Genomic DNA, 26,722 nt, shown 5'->3' with positions numbered 1-26,722 from the left:
CGCCGACGGACCCGACGCCGAAGGCGTGGTCGAAGACGAAGCCCCTTCCGGGAAATATCGCGAAGTGACTTCCGCGGCCGCTTCAAGCGCTACCCTGAAGCTGGCCGGAGCCGCCGAAGGCAGCTGCTCCTCGTCCACAGACCCAAGGTCCGAAACGCCACATGACGGGGATGGCTCATAGCCCAAGGAACCCGACAAATGACGCTGCGAGGACAGGCCGGAAGCCAAACGCCCCTCCTGTTGGTCATCGACGAAACTCACACCCTGGCTAAGAGGAGGGTGAGAAACGCCAGCAACCGAAGGCAGCTGAAGGGAGGAGCTAGCAGACACCACCGGAGTGTGTGGCTGCTGCTGATCCAACAGAGGCAGAAAGCCCGAATGCCCAGGAGAACGACCGAATTCGAAATCCGCCGGCATCCCAACGGACGCGGCGAGAACCGAACCGGAAGAACCGGGAGGAGCCGGAAGAGCAGACGCAACGGCATAGCTATGCCATGGCTGTGGAGTCTGCCAGCTACAACCCGGAAGCCCTAGGCCGGAACCGGAAGTGACAGAGGACTGTGCACGACCAGCTGGACCCACACTTCCCGCCCAGGCAGGAAGGGCAGCTGCCGGAAACGGCTGCTGAAACTGGGCAAAGCTCGAACCGGAAGGGACCATGGTCTGTCCGCATACCAGTGAACCAACACTTCCGGCCGGAACCGGAAGAGAAGCTGCCGTAAACGACTGCTTACGTAGTTCGTGGCTCGAACCGGATGGGACCATGGTCTGTCCGCTTTCCAGTGAACCACTACTTCCGGCCGGAGCCGGAAGGGAAGCTGCCGTGAACGACTGCTTACGTAATTCGTAGCTCAAACCGGCAGGGACCATGGTCTGTCCGCTGTCCAGTGAACCACTACTTCCAGGAACTGGAAGTGCAGCTGCCGCGGACGGCTGCTGCGAGCACATACCTTGCGACGACCGTGTCTCAAAAGGGACCTGCGCAGGTGCACTCCCGCAAGCGGAAGCCACCGAGCGCCGGCCGAGAAGAGAAACGCCTCCCTGCTCACGGCCTCCAGCACCAACGCCGAAGCCAGCAGGCTGGACAGGTGAACCGGAAACAGCAGGAACACAGGAAGCCAACGACCGAGGGTCGCACACCCCCGGGAGGGAGGCAGAGCTGGAAACAGGGTCCGTCCGCGCCATCTCTGAACGCACGAGCGTCCGAATTTCTGGAAGCAAAGAGGACAAAATGCTAGCCACAAGAGTGCCAGCCTCCGGCACGGGTACCGGGGTCAAAACGGACGTGGTAGTAGAAACGCCCGCCGCCCGCGAGCCAGACGAAGTCTCCTCCGGCGCCGAAATGGGCACCGAAAAAACGAAGTTAGTCTTCGGGTCAGAAACGTGAACCGTGGGGTTCCTAGCCGAAGAAGTAGAAGCCGAGGACTTAGGTTTGCCAGGGCCTTTGCCCTTACTCTCGGCCTTAGCCGCTCTCTTTTTCTCACTATCCGACATGCTGTCGCGCAAGAAAAACAGACTACTGAAAATACACAAGTCTCTAGGACGTAAAACTTCAGCAGAATAAACTAGCACAAAGTACGAGTTACAAGGAGGTAATAGTGCTACTGGTCAACGCTAAAAGTCCGAGCACGGACCCAAACTAACCAGCGAAAAACACCACGTGTAAGCGAAAAATAGCGACCAAAATGGCGGCCACAGCAACAAACTACCGAGTAAAATTCACAAGTCCGCGGACGAGAAAATTCTCAGCAGAATGGCAATGCAAACAACAACAAAATGAAACGATCTCACCGCTAGAAACAGCAATGAGCAGACGGGGAGCCAAGGCCGGTGGGTGTCAAGCAGACAGCAAACAACAGCCTAGGAGCGAAATCAGCACGACCTGTCTCTCTGGCTGAAAGATGTCGAATGAGGGTGTCTCGTACTGGGTACGAGATCTGTGGCGTGACACGCTACGGGAGGCAACCCAGGGTAGCAAGCTTGCTACTTTTTTAGCTTGGGTTGCTTCCCTTAGACTATAGACGGGATAGCGTTTCAGTTTACCTAGCATCTCGACTGCGTCAATGCTAAATATGTGACTCGGAGTAAGAATATGTAATTTACTTAAAGTTACACACACACACACAGGCACAAACCCATGCATGCACCCACAGATGGCTGCTTCAAGTGCTTGCACAAACACACACACACACACACACACAAAAAACGCTCTCAAGAATCACAGCTTACCCATCTTTTCGACACCGAGCTATGACAGTTGCCAAATCCCCTCCCTGGCAGTACTCCATCAAAATGTAAATCACTGCTCGTGATCTGTCGATGATGCGGTCGTAGTAGCGCACAATATGACGGTGTTTCAGTTCCCGCAGCAAGTTGACTTCTGACACCAACAGCTGTTTCTCTGCCTCTGACATAGCACCATAGTCCATCTCCTTCCACACCATGATCTGTTGATGCAAAAAAAAATTATTATGCAAAACATATTTCTACGACATAGATTGACGCTGTGGGCTTTACTCTCAGGCCAACAAAAAAAATGGAAAATTTCCTAAATAAATTATCATTTAATTAATATACTTACCCGAATCACATTAGCATTGAGTCACCTGAGATGCTTATCACTGAAAAACGCTTACCCGGCTAAAGAATTTAAAGGGAAGCAACCCCATCACCAAAACGAAAGTGAAAGTAGCTTTGGTAATGGGCCAGTACACCGGGAGTTACCTCCCATACGGGTGTATGCCACGTCACTTCCTCTAGGAACACGTGCCTATTATCATACGGCTTTAAAAAATCTTAAAACCATAAGCGGGGCAGGTGGGAGGGAATACAGTATGTGATTCGGGTAAGTATATTAATTAAATGATAATTTATTTAGGAAATTTTCCATTTAATATCATATTCTTACTCCGAATCACATTAGCAGATAACATCAACAAGGCGGTGGGCTAGAAATGAATCAAAACTCACCATCAAGTTCTGGACAGGAACTGGCCTGCTGCTATGAGCGCTGGAAGGCCTCTGGAGCCATCCTGTCGAAGAGCTGTGACGTCCCGAAGATAAAAGTTTATGAAAACATCTTCGGAACGCCAATACGCAGTTGTCAGCACCTCCTCTAGACGTCTGGAGCGCAGAACTGCCAGAGAGGATGCCCACGCCCTCGTTTCATGGGCTCGGGCCGAGTCAAGTGGCAAGGAGGGCATAACCCCCCCCCCTCTTTGTGCGACTCCACTCATAAGCCTGCTTGATGAGCGAGGACACCCACCGGGCCAACGTTACCTTCGACAAATCTTTCTCGCGCCTAGTAAGGAGAGAGATAAACAACAACTTCTGAGAACTAGACCGAATCGGCTGAGTCCGGGCTAAGTACAGACGAAGTGCCCTCACAGGGCAATTGACCGAATCGGGGTCATCCGGGGCCAACGCGCTGGTCAGAGCCTTAACTCTAACCAGCGGAGAGGCCTGCCCCGGAGACTGATTCTTGGCCAGGAAATCAGGCCGGAAACGCAAAGATGCGGAACCGTCCGGCTCAAAGGAGATATCTCCAGGCTGACCCGACAGGGCGTGGACCTCGCTACCCCGTCGGGCCGTAGCCAACAAAAGGAGAAACAGCGCTTTGCGAGTGACATTGAACAGACTGGCCTCGCTTAAAGGCTCAAAATCCGCAGAACGAAGGAATTCCAGGATTAAAAACAAGTCCCACTTGGGAGCGGGCAAACGAGCTTTAGCTTCCTTAAGAGCAGCCCCTTTAATGACTGCAGCTATAACGCCCCCGACTCGAACAGAACGACCAATCTGCTTAAGAGTCGCCGAGATAGCGGAGCGCCGGACCCTCAACGAGGAGACTGAGGCGCCCTGCGAAGACATGAAAGAGAGGTGGTTAGCGACCTGAATAGAGCGCGGAGCCACCGAACTCACCCCTCTAGCTGAACACCAGGCAGTCCATGCCTTCCAGTGGGAAGCATAAACTGAAGAGGTGGACGCTCTATGCGAGCGAGCCACCAAGTCCAGAGTCAAAGACGACGCCCCAGAGCGCTTCAGCGAGTCCCGAACAACTTCCACACGTGAAGCTTCAGAAGACTGGGCTCCTCGTGTGGAATGCCTGTTCGGGGCTGCACTAGTTCCCCTCGCACGAGTGCGAGAGGAATGGGGGGCCCTTGGGCGAGCCGAAGAAGATCTGGAAACCAGACCTGCGACGGCCACAGAGGAGCGACCAGAAGAAGAAGGGCCGGCTCCTCCATCTCCGCTTTCCGGATTACTCGGCTGAGTAACGGAAAGGGAGGAAAGGCGTACGCCTCCAGACCCGTCCAGGGAAAGTCCAGAGCGTTCACTCGCCATGCCTGAGGGTCCGGGAATGGCGAGACGAACACCGGAAGCCTCTTTGAGTACCTTGTGGCAAAAAGGTCCACCAGAGGCTTTTGGACCTGGGCCCAAAGGCGAAGCAGTGCCCCGTGAGTGATCGTCCACTCCGACTGAAGCACTGTACCGGAACGACTGAGCGCATCCGCCAAAGTGTTCAGCCTCCCTGGAAGGTACCTGGCCGAGATCGTGATATGATGCTGAAAGCACCACACCAGGATCTCGCAAGCCCTCTCCGAGAGAGACGGGGACCGCGAGCCTCCCTGCTTGTTGATGTACGCCGCCACTGTCATGTTGTCTGTAAACAGACGAACATGTTTGGCGTACAGGGAGGGCAGAAACTTGGCCAGAGCTAGAGCAACTGCCTCTAGCTCCAGCAAGTTGATGTGCCACAAGGACTGCTCCGTCGTCCACAGACCGGAAGTAGTCTGAAGATCTGTATGTGCCCCCCAACCCTCCCTGGACGCATCTGTAAAGAGGTCCAGGTCGGGGAGGGGCACGACGATCGGAACACCTCTGCAGACCCACTCCGTGTCCAACCACGGAAGGGTCGCAGACTGGAACCATCCCTGCAAAGGGATGAGGGCGTCCCAGTCCACCAGAGGAGAGTCCACAAACGGCTTCAGCGCGAACTGAAGCGGACGTTTGTGGACCCGGCCCAGTGAAACCAGAAGAGCCATAGACTCCATCTGCCCCAAGATGGAGGCGAGCGAGCGGATGGAAGCCATCAGGAGAGGTAAAGTGGAGCGAATCTGGGCTTGGAGCTTGTCCACCCTTCTCTGAGAAGGCTGGACAGTCCAAGCGACCGTGTCGAAAGACATCCCCAGATAAGTGAATGTCTGTGACGGGGTCAGCTCCGACTTTACCCGGTTGATCGAGAACCCCAACGAGTTGGATTCTCGAAGAACCGTCAGGGTATCCTGCGAACAGCCGCTCTGGGACTGGTTCATGATGAGCCAGTCGTCCAGATAAGCCCGCAGACGGATACCCTGGGACCTCACCAGTGCACAGACCTGTCTCACCACCATGGTGAAAATCCATGGTGCGAGAGACAGCCCGAAAGGGAGTGCGCGAAACTGGTAGATCTGATCTCCCCACCGGAAACGAAGCCATTTCCGGTCGGCCGGATGCATAAGAATGTGAAAGTATGCGTCCGTGAGATCGATCGAGGTCACCCAGTCTCCTGGGCGGAGAGAGTCTCGGACAGAGGCTGGCGTCTCCATCTTGAATTTTATCTCCCTCAAGAAAGTATTGAGGAGAGATAAATCCAACACGGGACGCCATCCTCCTGATGCTTTGGGAACAGCGAACAGACGCCCGTAAAATCCCAGGGAGCTGTGGACCCGAACTCTCTCCACCGCGCCCTTCTGCTCCAGGGAGGCAATTTCCGACTGCAAGACGGAACGTGCTTCCTGCGAGAAGGGGGGCTTGAACCGCGGAGGCACTCGGGTAAGAGGCGCCTTTTCCTCCCGCCAGAGTAGACGGAAGCCCGATCTCACCACTCCCACAATCCATTGGCTGTCTACTACCGACATCCAACGAGAAAGTGCCCGGGAGGGGCCTCCCGCCATCACCAAGGTGGAGGGCGGGAGGGAGGTGAGATCGGGAGCGCTTCATTGGGGGTGTGGCTTACTTCCAGAGCCGCCACGCCCCCTCCCCGATGCCGTCCTCTTCTTCCCACCACGAGCGGCCGGCGGAGCCTGCCGCTTCTGAGCTGGCTTGGGGTTAGACGATGTCTGAGCCTGCTTCTGTTTAGAAGGCTGAGACTGTTTCACCCCCTTCAGAGTGTAGTCAAGGAACTGACTGTCCTTGTTTGACTGAATCTCCTTCTGTCTGGCATCCAGTGCCAGCGGACAGAAGAGAGACTCCTCTGAGACCGGGGAGACTCTCAAGGTCTCCCTAGTAGCCAGTTCCGTGAATTGGGACTGCGAGAGGAAGAGATCCCTCCTGCAGAGTACCGCTTGGGTGTACTGCAGGGAGGAAAGACGCAATTGTTCCTCATTGACCTTGGCCAATGCGGCCAAAAGCGCAGAGACATCGTCCGCATTCTGTTCTTCACTGAGAGTGAAAGGAACTAGCGAATCGGTCAATGCCCGAGACAGCGCCCGAACGAGAGTCTCCGCAATGGAGGACAGTTCGATCTGCCGACGTCCAACCTCCTCAGCAGAGAGGAGGGAAGCCTCGGAAACCGGCAAAACCGAATCACGCTTGATCGGTTTAGTCAGAAGAGGCAGCAATTCCCGGGAAACCGGAAGGGTAGCCCTAGGGAGTGCAAAAGACGCCAGCCAATTCTGGCTCTGATTGGGCATGCCAAGCTTCCTATTGGCCGTAGGCACGAAGGAAGAGGCTTGGGCAGCTGAAGCCACCCACTGCTGAGCTGATTCCGGAACTGGACCAAAAGGAAGCAGTAACGGAACAGGCACTGGCCGAATACCACTCCCCGCATGTGCTGGACGAACCAGTGAATGCGAAAGTTGGTAAGCCACTGACGGAGACTCGGCGAACCGGAAGGAAGAAACATCCTCCTGTGCCGGCCGGAAGTCCGCCATGGCAGAAGGAACGAATGATGCGGAAGAGTCCGCAGCCACCGCCCCTTCAGGAAAATAACGAGACGTTACTTCCGCCGCGACGTCAAGAACAGACTTGAGCTTCGACGGAAACACGCCCCGCGACTCCTCGCTGACCACTGATGGAGCATCAGAATAGTCACACGTGGAACCATGACCGAAGTCACCAGTTCCGGAAGCAGAAGCATGCCCTGGCAAACCGGAAACCGGAAAAGCCTGAGCACTAACGTCATCCTGCCGCCCAAAATCCTGTGAAGGTAAAGGGTAAGCAGGACGACCATCCGCAAAAACCGGAGCTGGATGAGCTGACGTCACTCCCCCGACTGAGTGGAGTGATGCCTGCTCAAGCCTAGGCGCTTGAAAGCCGGAAGGCGCACGCTGTAATCCACTATCTGGTATCCGGAAGGAACCACCAGAAGAGGAAGAAGCGTTTCCGGCCGAAACCGGAAGTGTAGTCAACGGAACCGCAAAATGCGGAAGTGAAGACTGCACTGGTTGACTTCGCGATCCGGAAGGACCGGAAGTCAGTGAATACTCCATCCTGCCGCGACCGCCGTAGCGTGCCGGAGCGGACGGATCATCACTTCCGGCAAGTGCCGGAAATGCGGCAGTCGAAACCGACTGCCGCCGCTGTTCGAACAAGTCCGGGGCCTCGTAGGTTATCGCCGGAAATGAAAGATCAGCAAGGTATCGGTCGTGACCCGATGCGAAAGAGCTGTCCCCCGAAGGAGAACGTCCAGGCGCCTCACGAGGGCTATCGGACCAGCTCTGCTTACCAACCGACGCTGAAGAGGGAGGACGCTGCTCCAAGCCGGAAGTGGAGGACAAAGACACGGAAGCCAATGCCCGGACGTCACTGCCAGATGCCGGAAACGCCGCACTGCTGGCGACGGAACGCTGAAATTCTGCCTGCACCAAGCTGCGGATTTCTGGAACCAGTGACTTTAACAGAGAGGAAACCAACGCACCTTGTCCAGGTGCTAACAAAGAAGACGAAGTCTCCGAAGTAGAGACAGGTGCAGAAGTAACAGTAGCGCTAGGCGCCGCAAAAGAAGCAGAAGTAGTAACAGCGCTAGGCGCCGAAATAGGTACAGCCAACAAAGTGTTACGCTCTTGGTCTGTAACAAGTAACGTTGCTTTGGAAGAGGAAGACTTAGCCTTAATTTTCCCCTTGGGGTCCGACTTGCCACGGCGCTTGTCTGAATCAGACATGTTGACAACAACACGTGGCAACGCGAAAAAATTTACTGAAACATAAGTCTAAACGACTGGAAAATTCAGTAAACACACGCACTAATGCGTTAACAAAATACTATAGCTAAACTTGCCCCACAAGCAGAGGCACGGAGAGCTACAAACAAAGTCACACGAGCTAGAAAACTAACTCACACAACAAAATGGCGACACGCAAGACACTGACACAAACGTCAACAACACGTGGCAAAGCCAAAAAGATTTACTGAAACGTAAGTCAAAACGACTGAAAACACAGTAAACACACACGCTTACGCGTCAACAAAATACTAAAGCTACACTTGCCCAAACAGAAAGAGGGCACGCAGAGCTACTAGCAAAGTCACACGAGTTAGCTAACTAACTCACACAACAAAATGGCGAAACACGCAAGTCACTGACACACAAGTCCGTAAAAAACGGACAACGTACAGTAACGAAACAGCGCAAACAACCAACAACAAACGGGAACGAGCTCACCAAACTGTAGGCAAGGCGAGCAGACAAGCTGGGTAACGTGGCCGGCGGGTGTCACTCAAACACACAAGGTCAGCCACAGAGCGTCAAAAAGTGAACCGTCCTCTCCGAGGTGAAAAAGACGTATGATAATAGGCACGTGTTCCTAGAGGAAGTGACGTGGCATACACCCGTATGGGAGGTAACTCCCGGTGTACTGGCCCATTACCAAAGCTACTTTCACTTTCGTTTTGGTGATGGGGTTGCTTCCCTTTAAATTCTTTAGCCGGGTAAGCGTTTTTCAGTGATAAGCATCTCAGGTGACTCAATGCTAATGTGATTCGGAGTAAGAATATGATATTAAATAGTCTGTTTACGGTATCCCAACCGACCCTATTTTTTTCGCGCGACCCTAGACTTTTTTTGGGCATTTGGGAAAAAAAATAAAAAATAAATAACGTAAAAATATGGTTTTTTGGAAAAAAAAAGAAAAAGAAAAAAATTCCCGACATACCGACCCTATTTTTTGGGCCTATGTTACCGTAAACAGACCTTTTTTTTTTTTTGGCCTTAAGAGTTTGTGTGTTCATTATAGCAGGGGTAAGTGCATCATTGGTGTTTTTTGTGTGTGTACAATTCAATGCAATACAAAACAGTGGGAGAGAGAGTAGGGAGAGGGAAGGGAAGACACACATTCAGGACTGACAAACATGCACTTGTTGACAGGCAAAAATGTTAAATCCAAAATTACTATTACAGGAGGGGGAAGGAAAAGGATGTGTAACAAGGTTTTGTGTGACACTGCATTATGGAGTATGTATAAATGTGCAGGCTACTGCAAGGTTACACATCCAATTTAAGCGAAGCCACCGTCACCTTGACCACGCCCAGCGCCTTCTCATCGGCGTTAGGGGGGCAGAAACCAGTGTGAGAGCCTCAGTAGTTTTTATCCAGTTTTTAACATTGTAACATAGCATTTTTTAACTGTGCTTGAAAAGCCTACATTCTAGGGCAAACGGACTAAAACCGCAAGTACAGCAGCAAGAAGACCAGCTGGAGTTGTACACTATATCCACCTTGTGTACAGTGAACTTTTAAGACTCTTTTAGATGCGCACACCCAAAAAACGTCACGTTGATAGTCGTCGTCGGCTTCTGTGGCGCACCCGCCAACCACCAACCCAGGCGGGTTATCCAGATCCAGATCCAGATACGCTGAATGACACAGTGTCAGAAAACCTCCATTGTCAGGTCCTGAGGCTGACACCAAAATTACACCTACAACACAATACATCTACTCATGTGGTTTTGAAAGCTACATTGAAATTTTACTCTGTGAATGTGATACAGCAGAGTACATGTACATCCATTTCCTTCATCCTATATATATACAACAGGAGGAATAGTAATATATATATATCATAATTTATGCTGTACGATGCAAAACCTTTCAAAAATAGTTACCTTTCCATCTTTCTTTCTGCGGATCTTCTTGCAAGTTCCGTAAGACCCAGTTCCAATGGTTGATACAACTTGAAAGTCATCCAGAGATGATGCCATCTTGGGTCTGAAAGTAAACAGTTCAGAGGTCTAAAATGACAGAAAATTATAAATAGCAACCGGGAGAAAGAATTAACATAAACAAGAGTACAAGTCAGCTGAACTTGTGCAAACCGCAAGGTAAGCAAATCAATCACACCCATTTGGCATTGAAACGAACTTTGTGTGTGTGTGTGTGCATGTGTGTGTGTGCGCGTCTCTCTCTCTCTCTGCACGCAAAGTCGTTCTACTCAGCTCATGGAAAGCTATCCATTTCAATTCAAGAGTCCACAAATGTCAGGTGTAATGTGCACAGGACGGTTGTAAATGTGATTATAAATCAACCCATTCAAAGGGAATTGGCTCTGGCCCCTGCCTATCAGTTCAGCGTATGTAAATCAGTTCTGCTTATTCACCTAACACACACCATGTTCTATTCAGTCACAGTGAAAACACAGTGAACGTGTGCAGTGTGACTGCAGACTTTATTCTTTCCCAGCACAAAGGCAGTAAGAAAGGGTCTCAGAAGCAGAAGTGTAGATTTGATTTTGAATGCAAGTCTCCAATCAGACTGAAAGCTCACACACAGATACACACCAGCACAGACACTCACACAAGCATTGTTTAAAGCACAGAGCGAGATGACTGTCCGTTTCAGGTAATAAATGAGTTATTAGGCACAAAAAAAAAATTGTCTGTTTCTGGTCACCCGACCGACCCTAAATTTCGGCGCCGACCCTAAACTTTTTTTTTCCAAACTCAAAAAATTTTCCCATTTGTCCAAGCTCAAGATGTAAGATGTCTCAAGTCTTCTTTTCTGTTTCATCATGGAAATATCAGACCAGGTAAACAAAGAAAAACATGTCATACTCTTTCAGTCTTTGTCACAGATTTGTAAATGTGTTGAGTGTCTTGTCTCTATGTATAGTGAATCCAGTCTCTTTGCGCGATTTTTAAAGTTAGTTTTATTGGTCTACATTTGGGGGGGAAAAAAAAAAAAAAAAAAAAAAAATCCCTACCTACCTACCCTATTTTTTTTTAGCCATGTTACCAGAAACAGACAATTTTTTGGGGGGGCCTTAACTTCCCTATTACTTTCAAGCACACTGGCTTGTGTGTGCCTGCGCATGCACACACAGAGTGAAAGTTTACATCTTAAAGTCAATACCAGGTTGACACTACATGAAGATGTTAGTTTCTTTGTTAGTCCTGTGTTGACAACTCTTCGACAAGCGCTTAGAACTGAACCCACGGAATACGCGCTATATAAGCTTCATATTGATTGATTGATTGATTGATGTACATGTATAACAATTTGATAGGAAAATCTCCTGCTTACCAACACTTTAGTTCTTTTTAATTCTTATTTTTATACTCAGTACTTGAATATTGTTTACTTTTCTTGTCTGAAATCACTCTTGGGTTGATCAATATTATATGTAACCTATATAATGAATTGACGCTCCTGCTACAAATGTGAAACGCACAGGTTTAACAAAAAAAGTCCTGAGGCATAAGAAAGGTATGTTGAACATTTCCTTCAGCAAACACAGAATACTAAGTTGACTAACAGCTTATTTTACAAGAGGATTGGGGCCCCAGACTTTAACATTTTGAGAATTATACATACTGTAGAAATACTTTACAACGCCAACTTACGTTTGAAGCGAATGCACAAACTGAGTAGTATACTGATTGTAGTTATAGTGAGATTCAACATCATCCACTGCTATCTTTGCCTTTGGATCTGATCCCTTGACCTCGTCAACAGCAGCAGTACCCTGAATATCTGCATCTTTCTTTGGCTCACTCTCGCTTGGAGAACTCGAGTCCACTGATTTCAAACTGAGCTTGTCCTCATCAGTTTTTGAAGAGCGTGGCTGAAAATTGTGCACCTCATTGGCAAAGGCTGGCAGAATGACTGGTATGGTGTGGTCCGACACAAGATCACTCAGTCTGTTTGACTGCTTCATCAGTTCACAACCTGGGCTTCCAGAACGGACCCTAAAATCCCCCTCCATCGTTGCAAAATCACTAAATGATTAAAATTCACGGTTCCATACAAGGAAAGCACAAAAACACCAAGCGATCAATAATCAATCAAGTCCATACTGGCCATAGCCCAGGTGAGACTGAGCTTGAGAACTATACCGCTACAGCTCCAAGTCGTGCCTACACACGAATGAATGAGTGCATTATTCCGGCCTGCGTTGCCTCCAAGAGAGATAAACCTTTGTGCTGTTCTATGGTGCCTGTCGACAGTAAAGCTGTTCGATCGGTGACCGATCTAGGATCAGCTATTTCTGTCTTCAAATATCCAGCGAACCACAGGCCTGATTCAGAGACGTGTTCGGGCCTGCAAATAAATCAAGATGCAAGGGATTCGGGGAGCATTGGGATGAGCAACACTGTAATTACTTACATGTACCAGCGCAAAGGGATGTTTCTGATACCTTCAGCAAGCCAGATCTGTGAATAAAGGTGAGTTATTTGCAAAAACACGAACAAGAAGTTCGAGTTGTTTACGAAGCTTCGAACTTGCCGCGATTTGAAACGGACGTTTTGATTGGACGGTATCCCCAATACAACGCTACTCTTGATTGGAGAAGGGGAAGGTCAAAGTTTGAGGGTGTTTATGGCCACATGACTTTCCAAGATGTCGTCCCCCATCAGTGAGAAAGGATGACAAGTGTATCAGGGTTGCAAGCAAGAAACTGTTCGTTTTATGGACATACGTGTGAGAGGATTTTGTAAAGTGTGACATCAGCTTGTCAATATGGAGCAGAATAAGACCGCAGCTGCATCGCTTTCTCATCTGTTAGCTGAAGAGGGAGAAACAACACAGAAACATCTACTTCAATGTTTCTTCAACTACGTTCTCTTGGGGCAGTGGGAGCTTGCTCGCTCAGCCTCCAGCCTCATCTGCCAAGATTCGATCGAAGGAGATCGAGAACGGATTTTGAAATCGCTCATTGACGTCGCTTCTAATCCATATGAACAGAGGTGAGTGATCATACCCGTTGTAATAATTTCCTTCTTCCTTTTTTATGACTTGAAAAAGGATGCTCTGGTTGTGCAGATAGAGTTGTGATAAGGTTTGTGTATGGGTTGTGATAGCGTCTGTTTGTGGGTTATCAAATGTACTGACCTAGTTACTGGCATCTTCTAAATGTGTTAACATATTCTGCATATTGGGGAAGCATGCAGTACAATCACGTTACACTTTTATTTCAATTTCATGTATCGAGATCTGTTGTTTACGTACTTGAGCGGCAATTTTTTGAGTGTCTTGCATGTGAAGGGCTGGAGGGCAAAGGCACATGCTTCTTCTTCGGCGTTCCAGGATTTTTGGCCTCAGGTCAGACTTCAAGTTTTGTAGCTTGAATAAAGCTGGTGGTCAGGATCAGGGAGTCTTTGGTGCCCCAGAGTTGCTCCTGCAGTGTGGCACCTTGGGGCCAGTGATCTGTTCTGGCTTCCTGGTGGAGCGGGCAGGTCTGCAGGATGTGCTGCACATGCTTCAACAGTGCAGACGAAAGAGATAGTCACCAGGTGTGCTAACAAAAGAGGCAACACAATGTTTACGGACAGCATTATATATATCTGACAGTCATGCGCTGTTGATTTGCACGCCAAGTGCAGGTAAATATACGCATGAATTGTGACGTCAAATGACAGACCTCGATAGTCATAAGTGTCTCCAAACTTGAGTGACCACAATAAGTATAACTTTGGAAGTTTTGTCTTTTTGAGGATGATAGTCCTTTGTTCATTTCAATGCTTGTTAATGTTATTCTCTCAGGTGCCGGGAGACTGGTTCAGCATAACTCTCACATACTCTATTACACATGTAGTATGCATTTAGAGTTCTTACTTCCCTTTGTTTATTACATAGATCTGTCTTTTTGTGTTATTAGCACTGGATCGCGGACAGTGACTTCTCCTGAGCAGCTGTCTTGGTTGGCCATCCAGGAATATGAACAACAGATTTTCTCAGGGACTCAGGTCGGCAGAACTTTGTTAAAACCTTGCAAATGAAAGTCTAAGATTGAATTTAATTATTAAGTAATGTAGCTCAGATTAGGCAAAAACAACAATATTCTAAAAATGAGCAGAGAAACATATATAGTGTATTTGTATAGTAATACAGTAGAACCCCCCTTTTCAGGCCTAAAAACATTTGTGAAAATCAGGTCTTAAAAAGAAGGGGGTCTTAAAATGGGGGTTAATTTACAGAGGTTATGAACAGAAAGTCTGATAACACAAGGTCTTACTCTAAGAAGGGAGGGGGTCTTAAAAGGGGGGTTCCAGTGTAGCTCATTTGGAACGGTGAATGTAACCAATCGCCTGTTTAGCGGAGACAAGAATTGCTTGTAGCTAGCTGCTTGCTAAGCAAGACAGCGAGAGTACGATTTTGTGCTAGCCATGCAAGAATTTAAACACGATTGGCTGGTACCGATTGAGTCGTGTGCACCTCAACAGGAACATTTGCCTGCTCTCACCAAATCTTAGCCTTAATTCCCCCCCAAAACGCTACTTTCTAGTGTTACTTGTCAAATTTCATGGCTGAGAAACTGGGGACTGTTAACGTACTTTCGGTACTAGTATAAGGTGCAACTTTTTTTTCTCAACTTTTACCCCTGTACTCTATTGACCATAATTACCTTGTATATGACAAAAGAAGAGGGCACATATACCCACACTTCTTTACATAACTATTAATAACACTTCCTCTGTAAAGAAGCATGTTTCTGCTATATGACCTTGGCACACCTGGGACCATGCCTCTGAGACATCAAAGTTGTTGGTCTCGGCTGGATATATCGGTCATTGACCTGTGGTCACAAGGCCCTGTCTTTTTATTTAAAAGGGTAGCAACTGGTCAGTACAGTGGGATTGAAAAGAGCCAGGACAGTGGCTTTGATCCTGATGCATTTTATATATAATTCTGATGACAAACATATTTCCTCTCTGTACTGCCTTTTGCTTGTACCTGCTAGTGCTACAACCGGAAGTGCCTAGTCTGTGGATTGTTCTCATTTTTTTAAGTTAGAAGTGGGGATTTTGCCTTGTGTAACGAAACGCTTTTTAGTCCCGAAAATATTATTAACAAGAAAAACAACATCATCAAAACTCTGGTATGATGAAGCTGATGCTTTCTTTTGATTTTCCGTGTAACGTTTTGATAAGTAGTTCATTGGAACTTGCAGTATCTATAAGAAGTGTTACATCTCAATTTACATGCCTGCAGCTCTGATTTTGTGTTATGTACTAGATAATTAAGTATTACATACTGTGTGTACTACTATCCTTTTTTCAGGGAATAGACATATCAGCGTTGAAGCAGGATATAGAATTCAGGTTGCTGCTTGTTCAGGAGTGTGGCAGTGCAGATGGGAGTGTATTGCAGGTAAGTTATTGAAGTACATGTAGTTAAAACTGTGTGTGTGGATTCTTTCATTCTGCATTGTGCATACTTGATGTTCTTGGGAGGGAGGGAATCATTCTTTTCAAATCGTTGGACAGTTGTTTATTTAGAAAGTAAAGATGTTTGAGTCTGGCATCAATTCTGCAAAATAAACTCTTAAAAACAATCAAACATTCCCACCGTGCACTGGAAGGAGTCAGGATTTTGATTTTTGGTATACTCTAAGTAGGGGGATGGCCTTACCCCATGTAGAATTTTGAGCAGAACTGAAATAGTAAGCTTGACAGTTTTGATGGGAAGGACTGCATGTGTCTTTAATATAAATTATTGTTACTGTTTTACAGGAAGTGTACCAGTACTTTCAGAGGCATCATGGGACGGGTCAGGTGTACTCTCAACTGGCAGCCTTTGACAGCCGAGAATCGTTACCGAGGAACGTGTCAGACTTTGTCAAGAAAAAGCTACGGGAACACCCGGCAACGGGGCATCACCTGATCGCCTTCCTCATGCCTAAGAAACATCTGTCAGACAACAAAGACAGTGAGGCCCTGCAGGGGTTGTACATTCAAAGCATCAACGGTCTGATTGACAGCTTACCCCCTGAAGGATCAAAGCGCAACGAACTTTGCAACAGAATGTTTGAACTGCTAGCGTTCTACGACCCAGAGCCTTACTGGAACTACCTCCAAATTCGTCAGCTGTTTACTCGTCTCATTACGCTTACCAAGACGGATGACACCAACTTCAGTATTGAGAGGATCATGGAGTCGCTGATGGGTTGTACTCGTGCATATCTGATGGACGAATTCAGCAAACTGCTGCAGGAAGTGGATGTGGGTGGGGTGAAGGAGATGGTGGGGGATCTGTCGGAGGAACACAAACTGGTTCTGCACCTGTTGGCGGGGAAGGATCGAGACAGCTGTTGGCAGCGTTACTTTGTCTCCTGTCTGAAGGGGAACAAACACTGTCTGGGCTTGATTATGGTGAGTGAAATTTAAATTTATGAATACCTTGACAGGGTTCACGCTCATAGGACAATTGTGTGTAAGTATGGCATTTTTCGGGCGCTGTATGCATTTTAGCCATATTGCTGCACAGATAAGGTTGCTGTGCATCTGCTGGCGCTAATCACTCTAAGAGAGCGTACTTGATCTAAGAATGTTGGTGAAATAATTGGCCTGGGGCCTTCTCTTGAGTAATGTTGTCCTCATCAAATAGTATTGTTTTGTTCATACATGTAGGATGAAAAAATACCCCCCCCCCAAAAAAAAAACCCACCCACATTCTTGTAAATTCAAGATGTATGAAGGTATTCCTTCCAGTTTAACATTGTTTCTATTGTTCAATGTTGCTCTTCGAGTGTTTTAAAACCAAATGAATTGTTTAGATGACTAAACCACTGCTGTAACCTTATTTCAGGAGACGTGCATCAGTCTGGTGAAAGCAGAACAGTTTGAGTCCCTGGGACAGTTCCTGGCAACAACAGAACTGCGACGCTTGCAGCCAGTAGTGCTACTGGCTTGCTGGACATACTGTCAGTCGTCTGACAGCGCTCGTCGACTGCTGGACACTTTGTGGAAGTCTGCTGGTCCTGGTACTCACCCTGCACTGACCGCTGGCTGCAAGAAGCTGGCCTACCAGCTGTCACTTATCAAGTGGTGTCTAGAACGTGCAAGGTCAGTTTTGATTTGCAGATTCGGGGAGGGGGGAGTGTTCTGAATTCATTCTGGCCTACATGTCCGTACATGTAAGTTGAATAAATTCTGTATTGTCTCTACCAATCCTGTGTGCCTTTCATTTACATAGAGTTCAATATCACTCAGTATTGATCCCTTGCAGCATCATTGGTTAGTTCTGCTGACCTATGAAAACGAAGTTGTGGGCTGAAATAATGTGCATGTTTACGCAAAATATGTACATCAACATAAAGATCTTATTGCATCATCGACGGGCGCTGTGGCGGGGTGGTAAGACGTCGGCCTCTTAATCGGAAGGTCGAGGGTTCGAATCCCGGTCGCGGCCGCCCGGTGGGTTAAGTGTGGAGATTTTTCCGATCTCCCAGGTCAACTTATGTGCAGACCTGCTAGTGGCTTATCCCCCTTCGTGTGTACACGCAAGCACAAGACCAAGTGCGCACGGAAAATCCATGTCAGAGTTCGGTGGGTTATAGAAACACGAAAATATCCAGCATGCTTCCTCCGAAAGCGGCGTATGGCTGCCTTAATGGCGGGGTAAAAACGGTCATACGCGTAAAATTCCACTCGTGCAAAAAACACGAGTGTACGTGGGAGTTTCAGCCCACGAACGCAGAAGAAGAATTGCATCATTGTATGTTTGAGAAAGATGACTAGTAGACTAAGGGAGGGTGCCTTTCACCCAGTCTTTAGTGCAAGATAGCCTTTTCATTTTCATGACTGAAAATAAGCCTCCACTTTTACTTGTTTCATATCCTTCATACTTCAGGCTGGCTGTTGCGAACCAACATGTTGATGGCCCTCCTAGTTTTGTAGTCAGTGGAGGAATGCTTACTTTATCTATGTCATCTCGATGTATGTGTCAGACCATTACTGGAGAGCTCAGAGTCTGCCACCTCACAGCCAACATACGGGGAGAGGGCCACCAAGTTGCTTCACGGTCTGGAGACTCACTCTGTTCTCTTTGTGCTTCATCGGTCCACGCAGCTGGCTGCACTCGACTCACAGGAAGTTCTTCGTCTCCTGCAGAATGTGGCCAGAGGCAGTGGAGGTATAAAAATCAGACTTTTGTGGTGTTTTGTGTGTATTACTGTAGATGCACTTGCTAATGTAGATGTTTACAAAGCAAATGGAATAAACGCATGAGGACTCTTCATACAAACATAATCTCTTTCTTCCAGTGTTGTATGCTACATGTACTTCTCACAGTGATTTTTCTTTTCACAGTGATTCTAACAGTTCCTCTTCAAAGAGCATTTGCTTTCAAGTGAAAGTGAAGAGTGCTTGGAGGCTTCACAAATAATCTTTTAAAGGTGCTTTTTTTCTGATGAAATCAAATCATAAACTCTGTAGGTAAATACAAGATCATTAGTACTCATTCTCTTTACAAAAAGAAAACTCTTCAAGTAATTTGTCAGTTTAATTTCTAGTTGCTAATCTTTGTTTGTTGCCATTCAGATGGAGAGAAGAAAAAACAGAAGAGCGTCCACTTTCACGATGACAGCCAGTCCCCTGGAACCAAAGAACCCATCAGTGCAGAACAAGAACTAGACATCTGCATCTACAGGAGTTACTGTGCCGTCAAAAACGTCATGGACTCTATCGTCTTCTGCTACGAGAACTCCGACCTTGACCTCATGAACCCCATCAGAGTGAAAAAGGTTCTCAAACCAAAGAAATATTCAGCAGCGGTGTCCATAGATACCATCGCCAATGTTAGCTCAAGCGAAGGGGATGAGTCGAGCACGCCCAGTGGAGAGAGATCAGACAAGTCTTTAGGTGACAGACATTTTTTGTTACTGCAACCAGCATCCGTTGAAGAACCAGAGGCCAGTTTCGAGGAGCTTTATCAGCGGTGTGTGTGGCAAAAGATTCAGCAAGCCAGGGAACACCTCCAGCATCTGTATCCACTGGCCTACAGGGTGGAGATTGTGGAAAACATTTTCTCCTTGCTCTTCTGCCGTCACAACGACATCCTGGAGGGCGCCTTGACGCTAGAAGGTGAAAGCGATTATGAACTTGAGGGAGAAAGCAAAACCGACAGCTTGGAGTTCCTCAACATGTCAACCGTTTCTGAAGACGAGGGTGACTCTGAGAAATTTGGCAACAGTTTGAAAGATGATGGGTCTGCATCGTCTGTTTTTCAGCAGACGGATTCAGCAATTGGTTCGTTGGCTTCCGAAGAGAAAATGCAACGCTCGGGTAGTATAGAGTACGACACTCCTTTTCACGAGCAGAAAAGGGAGAGAAGCTCACATCCAAGACTCTCTCGATCCAGACATCAGGATTCGTCCGACAATATTCGCTCTTCTACTCATCCAGATTACTCTTGTGGGTTTCTAGCCAACGACTATGTGGTGAGGGACGTTTTGGCCATGCTGAAAGATGCGCTGGTCGACCTTAATGCTGTGAAGTTCAAAATGCAAGGGCGGGTGCAGGAAAGGGGCAAGCAGAGTTCAGGATCCACTCACTCTCCGTCAAGGCAAAGTGGTAGGACTGCTGTCAGTAGCATACCAGAAGGTGGCGATAGAAGTTCACCTCGCTCTCCAGAAAAATCCAGTCTGAAATCAAACGATGCAGACTTCAACCCAGCTTTAGAGAAACTGCTGTCACGTACTGTGAGTTCCAGCATCAGTGCAGAGGCAATGCAGAAACGCATCGCACAGTTGACGCAGCACATACACGAAGCACAGTGGCGGTTCCAGTTGGTGGCGCATGAGATGATACCACGGCAACCGGGGCGTGTGTTGGAGGAGGTGGTGGTCGTCACAGATGATGATAGCTACGTGGCTTGCATCGCTGACGAGTGGATGACTCCAAACAGACCGCAGTCTGCAGGTACAATATGCACTCTCCCCAGTGCTGTATGTTTTTTGGTTATCTGCGTTGTTTGTTTCTTTGTTAATAGAAACTATTTTTCTGATACATGTCATGACAGAGTTGGAAAAATTTTAAGCATTGTGATAGCTACACAATCAGGAGCGCAATAAAAGTATGGGTATTTTCATGTGTACTGGTGTGCATTGTTCAGCAGAACAGAGGAACTGTTGTTTCAAGAAATCTGAAAAGGCTGGTCTAAAAAAAGCGGGAGTCTTATGATGGAGGTAAATTTACAGAAGTTATGAACAGAAAATCAAAAATATCATGGTCTTAACAAGGAGAAATACTTAAATCTTAGATCTTTAAAGGGCGGTTCTACTGTATAACAACAGATTTGATCATATGATATGGAGGTCATTTTGATCAATGTTTGTAAAGATTTTAGTCAAGCAGTATGTAAGAAATGTTAAGTCCTTTGTACTGGAAACTTGCATTCTCCCAGTAAGGTAATATATTGTACTACGTTGCAAGCCCCTGGAGCAATTTTTTGATTAGTGCTTTTGTGAACAAGAAACAATTAACAAGTGGCTCTATCCCATCTCCCCCTCTTTCCCCGTCGCGATATAACCTTCGTGGTTGAAAACGACGTTAAACACCAAATAAAGAAAGAAAGAAAGGTCATTTTGAGATTTATAGTGAAGAACTATGTAAATAATGATCCTATGTTTTGCTTTCAGAGGCAGTGAGAAGCCAGAGCGGCAGACGCTCACTGAGCAGCATCGGAACGGCGGGCATCAACCCTCAACACCCTTCCCAGCAGTCTGTCATCGCTCGCATGCTATCGCCGCCAGACTCACTGCTCACCATGTGTCTCACCAGGGGCAACTTCGCTCAGGCTGCTCAAGTCATCAAGGTGTGTTTGTAGTCAATAATGTAATACAGTGGAACCCCCCTTTTAAGACCCCCCAATTTAAAACTCCCTCCTTTCTTAACACCTTGTTTTCTCTCAGACTTTCTGTTCATAACCTCTGTAAATTTACCCCCATTTTAAGACGTGTTTTTTCAGATTTTTAGAGGTCTTAAATGGGGGGTTCAACTGTACTTGGTTTAAGGCCACCACAAGTTGTAATTTTTCTTAATGTGAGGCCACCACAAGCTACAAGGGTGGCTGTCATTTAAAGGAAACTACTGTTTGAAACTTTACATTAACCCAACAGCAGAATATGTTAGTATTAAATCTGATGATTACTCGGTCTGATTTACTCTCTCTCTCTCTCTCTCTCTCTCTCTCTCTCTCTCTCTCTCTCTCTCTCTCTCTCTCTCTCTCTCTCTCTCGAATTCAATTTCAATTCAATTCTCTCTCATAATACATGTATCTCTCTCTCTCTCTCTCTCTCTCTCTCTCTCTCTCTCTCTCTCTCTCTCTCTCTCTCTCTCTCTCTCTCTCGAATTCAATTTCAATTCAATTCAATTCAATTCTCTCTCATAATACATGTATCTCTCTCTCTCTCTCTCTCTCTCTCTCTCTCTCTCTCTCTCTCTCTCTCTCTCTCGAATTAAATTTCAATTCAATTCAATTCTCTCTCATAATACATGTATCTCTCGCTCTCTCTCTCTCTCTCTCTCTCTCTCTCTCTCTCTCTCTCTCTCTCTCTCTCTCTCTCTCTCTCTCTCTCTCTCTCTTGAATTAAATTTCAATTCAATTCTCTCTCAATCTCTCTCTCTCTCTCTCTTTCTCTCTCTTTCATTTTCTCTCTTTATTTTTTTGTTTTTAACAGCTTCTGAAGATCAGCGAAAAGACGCGAGAAGCGTCAGAGGCTGCTTTCACGGAGGCGTTTACCACCACAGCAAAATCCATCAGCACTCTGAACGTCACGACAAGAGAAACTCGCACCTCATCAGGTTCTGTCAGATTCAGCTTGGAGGCTGTCAAAAGTGCCGCAGCTGCAGGTGTTGCGAACGCCACTCTGTCAAACTTTGTGGACAATCTTTTGGCCAACCCCAACATTCCGCCATTGCCCAAACCGCAGTGGGTGAACGAACACGGGAAGGAGACTGTGCATGGAAGCTTTTTTTTGCTGGATATGACGACGGCCATTTTGTTGGATTTGGCCTGTACCATGTGTCAGACGTGGGAACTCTGTAACAATGTCTTCAACATAATCAAGGCTAAGGGCAAAATGGGTATGTTTATTGTTTTGTTTTCTGTCAGATTTTTTATGTTTTGGGGTGTGTTTTGTTGTTGTTGGCAGTGTGTGTGTGTGTGTCACTTTTTCTTTTTTTTCTTTGGTCAAGATTGTATGCATCCATTTATTTTGAGAATACTCTTTCCTTTTTTTCCTTCTTTTCTTTGCTGTACAAAATCACTGATAAGGCAAAAGAGGTGGATTTACAGACACATTTTGACAGCATCTTGAGCAAAATTCACTTCTTAGAATCAGGTTCCATGTGGCTTCATAGATTCAGACATGGAAGAGTCAGCAATGTTTCCATACCAACTTGCTTACACAACATTTATATGTTTTTCAACTCGCAGGCAAGCCCATTAAGGATGGTGAGGATGTTGATGGAACAGACGCCAAGCAAGAAACACTAACCGCCAAGGACAAGAGAAGAGGCAGAAGTTCATCCATACGGCTTGACCTCAAAGGCTGCCAGAGGTTCTTCCAACAGCTTGACGGCATGCTGCAACTGGGGCATGGAGACTCCGATCACTGGACTGCGACGGCCATGCATGAAGTGTCGGCCATCACCAGCTCTTCTGCAGCAGCAGGAGGAGGAGGGAAAGGTACCGCTCTTACAGTGGGTACTCAGTCTCCTTCCGTTGTCGTCACCTCTGCGGCTGGGCAGCGAAGTCTGGTACAGCATTTCCGCAGCGGAGCATCTGTACTGAACGCTACGGTGGTCAGACAGTACGAAACGTGTGTGCGTGAAGTGCAGCTGTCTTTTGAGCAGACCAGCCAAGCCTTGCTGGCCAGTTCACGTCTGGATCGACAGGAGTCCATCAACATCGATGAATCCCATTTTGCCAAGTCTCCAGGCATCAAGCAGTCCCCTTCATCGTTCACGTCAGAATCAAGCCATCACACGTCATCGCTGGGAAGCGGAGGGTCATCGCTGTCGAGAGAAGGTCCGGGGAGGCTAGAGATGCCCCTCCTGCATCAGAGGATGAAACACCTGATCGCTGTCATGGAGAAGTTTGTTCCCCTCGGTGGACTCTACATGCTGTTTATACAGTAAGTTTGGGCCCCTCTGTCTCATTCATATTTGTCATTACAATTAACTTGTAGGCCTGTGTGTGACAGAAATATAAGAGAGAACACAGAAGAGGTAAAATGAATTTCTTCAAGTGAAACTATATTTCCTCTGTCCTAGTGATGATGTTCATATTCTTGATCTAGTGAATCGTTTATGATTATAAAATTATCTCCTTTCCTTCCCATTTCTCTCTCTCATTTCTCTTTTCTTTTGCATTCAACTGTAAGACATCTTTGTGGATGGTGAACTGCTGTCAGAAGGACAATATCTGACACATACAGTCCTTGTCCTCTACCAAGCACTGGAAGTGTAACTGATGTGAACTGCTGTCAGAAGGACAATATCTGACACATACAGTCCTTGTCCCCAACCAAGCACTGGAAGTGTAACTGATGTGAACTGCTGTCAGAAGGACAATATCTGACACATACAGTCCTTGTCCCCAACCAAGCACTGGAAGTGTAACTGATGTGAACTGCTGTCAGAAGGACAATATCTGACACATGTATACAGTCCTTGTCCCCTACCAAGCACTGGAAGTGTAACTGATGTGATCAAACAGATGTTGAACAGAATATTCTTTTGTTTTTTGATTTAACTGATCATTGCAACCCCTTTACAGATCTCTACACTAGTGATCATGGATGAACTCTGGAATTAACTTTGTGAGGTTTGTGTGGGTTTTGAAAGAGTGATTACTCTTGGATTTAGTTTTAGTGAGGCAAGCTGTCAACAAGTGCTCCTTGTCCACATGTTTCAGACGCACCCCTCGCTAGTGACTGACCTATAATCTCAAATGGGAAATTTGGACTCACTAAAAGTCATCACTCTTTCACAACCCATACATTCCCGACAGAGTTAAATCTATTAATACACATGTGATGTTACAGCGGCAGGATGGAGAGAGGGATGTTGAGGAACTATCTGCTGAGCATGTACGAACACGTCAAGGAACTGGCCTATGTTGTGGCTGAGTGTGAGAGCAAATCTTCCGGTAATTATCTTTGTCTCTCGTGTTATCTACATTGTTATTTTAATCTTAGTGACTTGCTGAAGTTTACAGGTTACAGTTTCGACAGTAGAGCAATTTGATTGTGTTCTTTGACAACGTCATGTTTATTCAAACAGTGACAACAAAATGAGGGGGGGGGGGGGGGTGACATTTAAACGCTGCAGGTGTACTGTAAAATTATTTGATTGTGTTTGATAATCTGATAGAAAGTTATTTAAACCTGGGGAAGTCGGAAACAATACATGGGGTATGGGGGCTTTAAAAGCTTTTGGTGTAATGTTGTGCAGTGTTGAACATAACCACTTGCATGGTTTTTGGGATTGCTTTATGCAGCTTTTATGTTGAGTATACCTGATGACAAAATGATTGTTATTTCTTATTCTGTGTCCATTGTTCTTTCAGAGATGCTTATCCTGCCAAAGAACTACTTTTCCATCCTCCAGGAAGGGCCGGTAGATATTCTTGGGCGCCTCATGTTTGTGAAGCGAGTGTTGCCAGCAAGGTATGAACAACTTTACTTGGTTGCAACTTACTCTGAGAATATTATGTTTAGATTCAGATTTCATGACTGTGTTACTTTGTCAGAGTATCATTTTAGTTTCTTCTTGCTTCCTGACTCAGAAAAGATTTCTCTTTACTTGTTAATTATCGTTTGGTTTTAAGTTATATTAGTCTTGAAGATTTTTATATTTATTTGACTTTACTTGATACAGTGGAACCCCCATTTAAAACAAAAATCGATTTTAAGACCCCCTCCCTTTTAAGACCCTGCTTTCTCAGATTTTCTGTTCATAACCTCCATAAATTTACCTCTATTCTAAGACTCCCTCCTTTTTAAGACCTGGTTTTCTGAGATTGATGAAGGTCTTAAAAAGAGGGTTCAACATTAAATGTAAATCTTTGTTTGACAGGCTGGAGAAAGTGGCCACCAAGCTGAGTCTGAACCTGACGCACATCATCGTGCAGAGCTGCTGTCCTCAGATACCCAGCAAGCACCTGCCTCCCATTCCTACGCCTTGCATACAGGGTAAGGTTTGACCTTGACCCTCTGTATCAGTTTGACCTTGATTCACATTAAGATGACCTTGATTCACATTTCGATGACCTTGATTCACATTAAGATGACCTTGATTCACATTTAGATGACCTTGATTCACATCAAGATGACCTTGATTCACATTTAGATGACTGATTCACATTAAGATGACCTTGATTCACATTTAGATGACTGATTCACATTAAGATGACCTTGATTCACATTTAGATGACCTTGATTCACATTTAGATGACCTTGATTCACATTGAGATGACCTTGATTTGGTCACCTTTAAGTAGCTTAGGTAAACTTTGCTTACCATGTTTCCTTGTAAGTTAAAAGTGTGCTTCTTGCTTGTTTTTATTGTGTACTTTTTGAAGTATTTGATATTGAAAGTTGTGACTTCTTGTGGCAGGTGTGGAGAAAGTAGGAGCCAAGTCTGTGTACAACAGCGGCCGCTGCGAGGATAAAACAACATGTGACCCAGATGTGCTGGTCAGAACAGTGCTCAAAGATATTCTGTCTGCAATGCAAGGTTTGTTCAATTCATTTCTCCTTAGTTTTTATCAAAAACATTTGTTGCCAATTTTATAGAAAACCTTCAAACTAGAGAATGTACTCAACTGTTAATTTTCTTTCAATATTATTATGAGAACAATGATGTATCTTAAAGGAAGCATTGCTAATGCTAGAGACATTTGATTGGCTCGTTGCAGTTTACATAGTGGTAAACTAGCACCACTTCATTAATACCCTGTCATTGTGTGTTGTTTCTTCCCTTGCACATTTTTTGCATCGGTTCATCTATACACTATCTTTATGAAAATTAACATAACATGATAATTTTATAGATAAAACCACATTTGACTGTTTAGTGCTGTCGTTTTAATTATATATTGATTTGTGTACAAAAACAAACCAAAAACCTATACAGGTATTCTTCTTTGCTTTTTGAAAAAAATGTCCCATAACCTCACTTGAACTGTTATTCATGCCTGCAGCTGTGCATTTACCAACTGTTCTGTAACACACATTTCTTGCTTCGCCTGCAGAGATTTCTATCAAGTGCAACGGCAAGGGGATCTTCACAGAGATGTGCGGGCGACAGCTGGTGCAGAGTGAGTACTATGTTACCATGGTGACCAGACTGAGAGGCCTGCAGGAGGTCGACCTGAGTGTGCTGGACTCACGGCAGAAGCGGCTGTGTTTCTTCACCAACCTCCTCAACCTCATGACCATCCACTACCACCTGCACAACATCCGTCAGTGTGCACATGTGGAGGTCTGTTGCTGTATTTTTTTTTTCAAATATCCGACTTCGGTT

General features: G+C 46.4%; 2 protein-coding genes across 3 annotated transcripts in view; one reads left to right on the top strand and one right to left on the bottom strand.

The window, feature by feature from the left end:
- LOC138953134 (serine/threonine-protein kinase Nek2-like) overlaps nt 1–12,692 on the bottom strand; it is a 31,055-nt gene extending 18,363 nt beyond the window's left edge. The window contains exons 1-3 of one of the 2 annotated variants that reach the window (XM_070324926.1): nt 12,576–12,692; nt 10,079–10,181; nt 2,230–2,447 (exon numbers count right to left, since the gene is read on the bottom strand). In XM_070324926.1, the coding sequence (XP_070181027.1) occupies nt 2,230–2,447; nt 10,079–10,174 (314 nt within the window). In that variant the 5' untranslated portion in view covers nt 10,175–10,181; nt 12,576–12,692. Of the gene's footprint in view, nt 1–2,229; nt 2,448–10,078; nt 10,182–11,812; nt 12,401–12,575 lie in introns of those variants that run through there. The other variant, XM_070324925.1, reaches the window with a different exon arrangement.
- A 109-nt stretch (nt 12,693–12,801) lies between these two features.
- LOC138953131 (uncharacterized) overlaps nt 12,802–26,722 on the top strand; it is a 43,140-nt gene continuing 29,219 nt past the window's right edge. Inside the window, exons 1-15 of the mRNA XM_070324922.1 lie at nt 12,802–13,156; nt 14,068–14,155; nt 15,471–15,560; nt 15,923–16,561; nt 16,998–17,254; nt 18,139–18,323; nt 18,731–20,110; nt 20,830–21,005; nt 21,871–22,276; nt 22,629–23,328; nt 24,241–24,344; nt 24,765–24,864; nt 25,274–25,389; nt 25,814–25,933; nt 26,451–26,680. Of these exons, the coding sequence (XP_070181023.1) occupies nt 12,930–13,156; nt 14,068–14,155; nt 15,471–15,560; nt 15,923–16,561; nt 16,998–17,254; nt 18,139–18,323; nt 18,731–20,110; nt 20,830–21,005; nt 21,871–22,276; nt 22,629–23,328; nt 24,241–24,344; nt 24,765–24,864; nt 25,274–25,389; nt 25,814–25,933; nt 26,451–26,680 (4,818 nt within the window). The 5' untranslated portion in view covers nt 12,802–12,929. The remainder of the gene's footprint in view (nt 13,157–14,067; nt 14,156–15,470; nt 15,561–15,922; nt 16,562–16,997; nt 17,255–18,138; nt 18,324–18,730; nt 20,111–20,829; nt 21,006–21,870; nt 22,277–22,628; nt 23,329–24,240; nt 24,345–24,764; nt 24,865–25,273; nt 25,390–25,813; nt 25,934–26,450; nt 26,681–26,722) is intronic.

This window comes from Littorina saxatilis, linkage group LG17 (assembly GCF_037325665.1).
Source record: "Littorina saxatilis isolate snail1 linkage group LG17, US_GU_Lsax_2.0, whole genome shotgun sequence".
In the NCBI taxonomy this organism is placed as follows: Eukaryota; Metazoa; Mollusca; class Gastropoda; order Littorinimorpha; family Littorinidae; genus Littorina; species Littorina saxatilis.
Note: the sequence above shows the minus strand (reverse complement) of the source record. Positions and strands in the feature narration are given on the sequence as shown.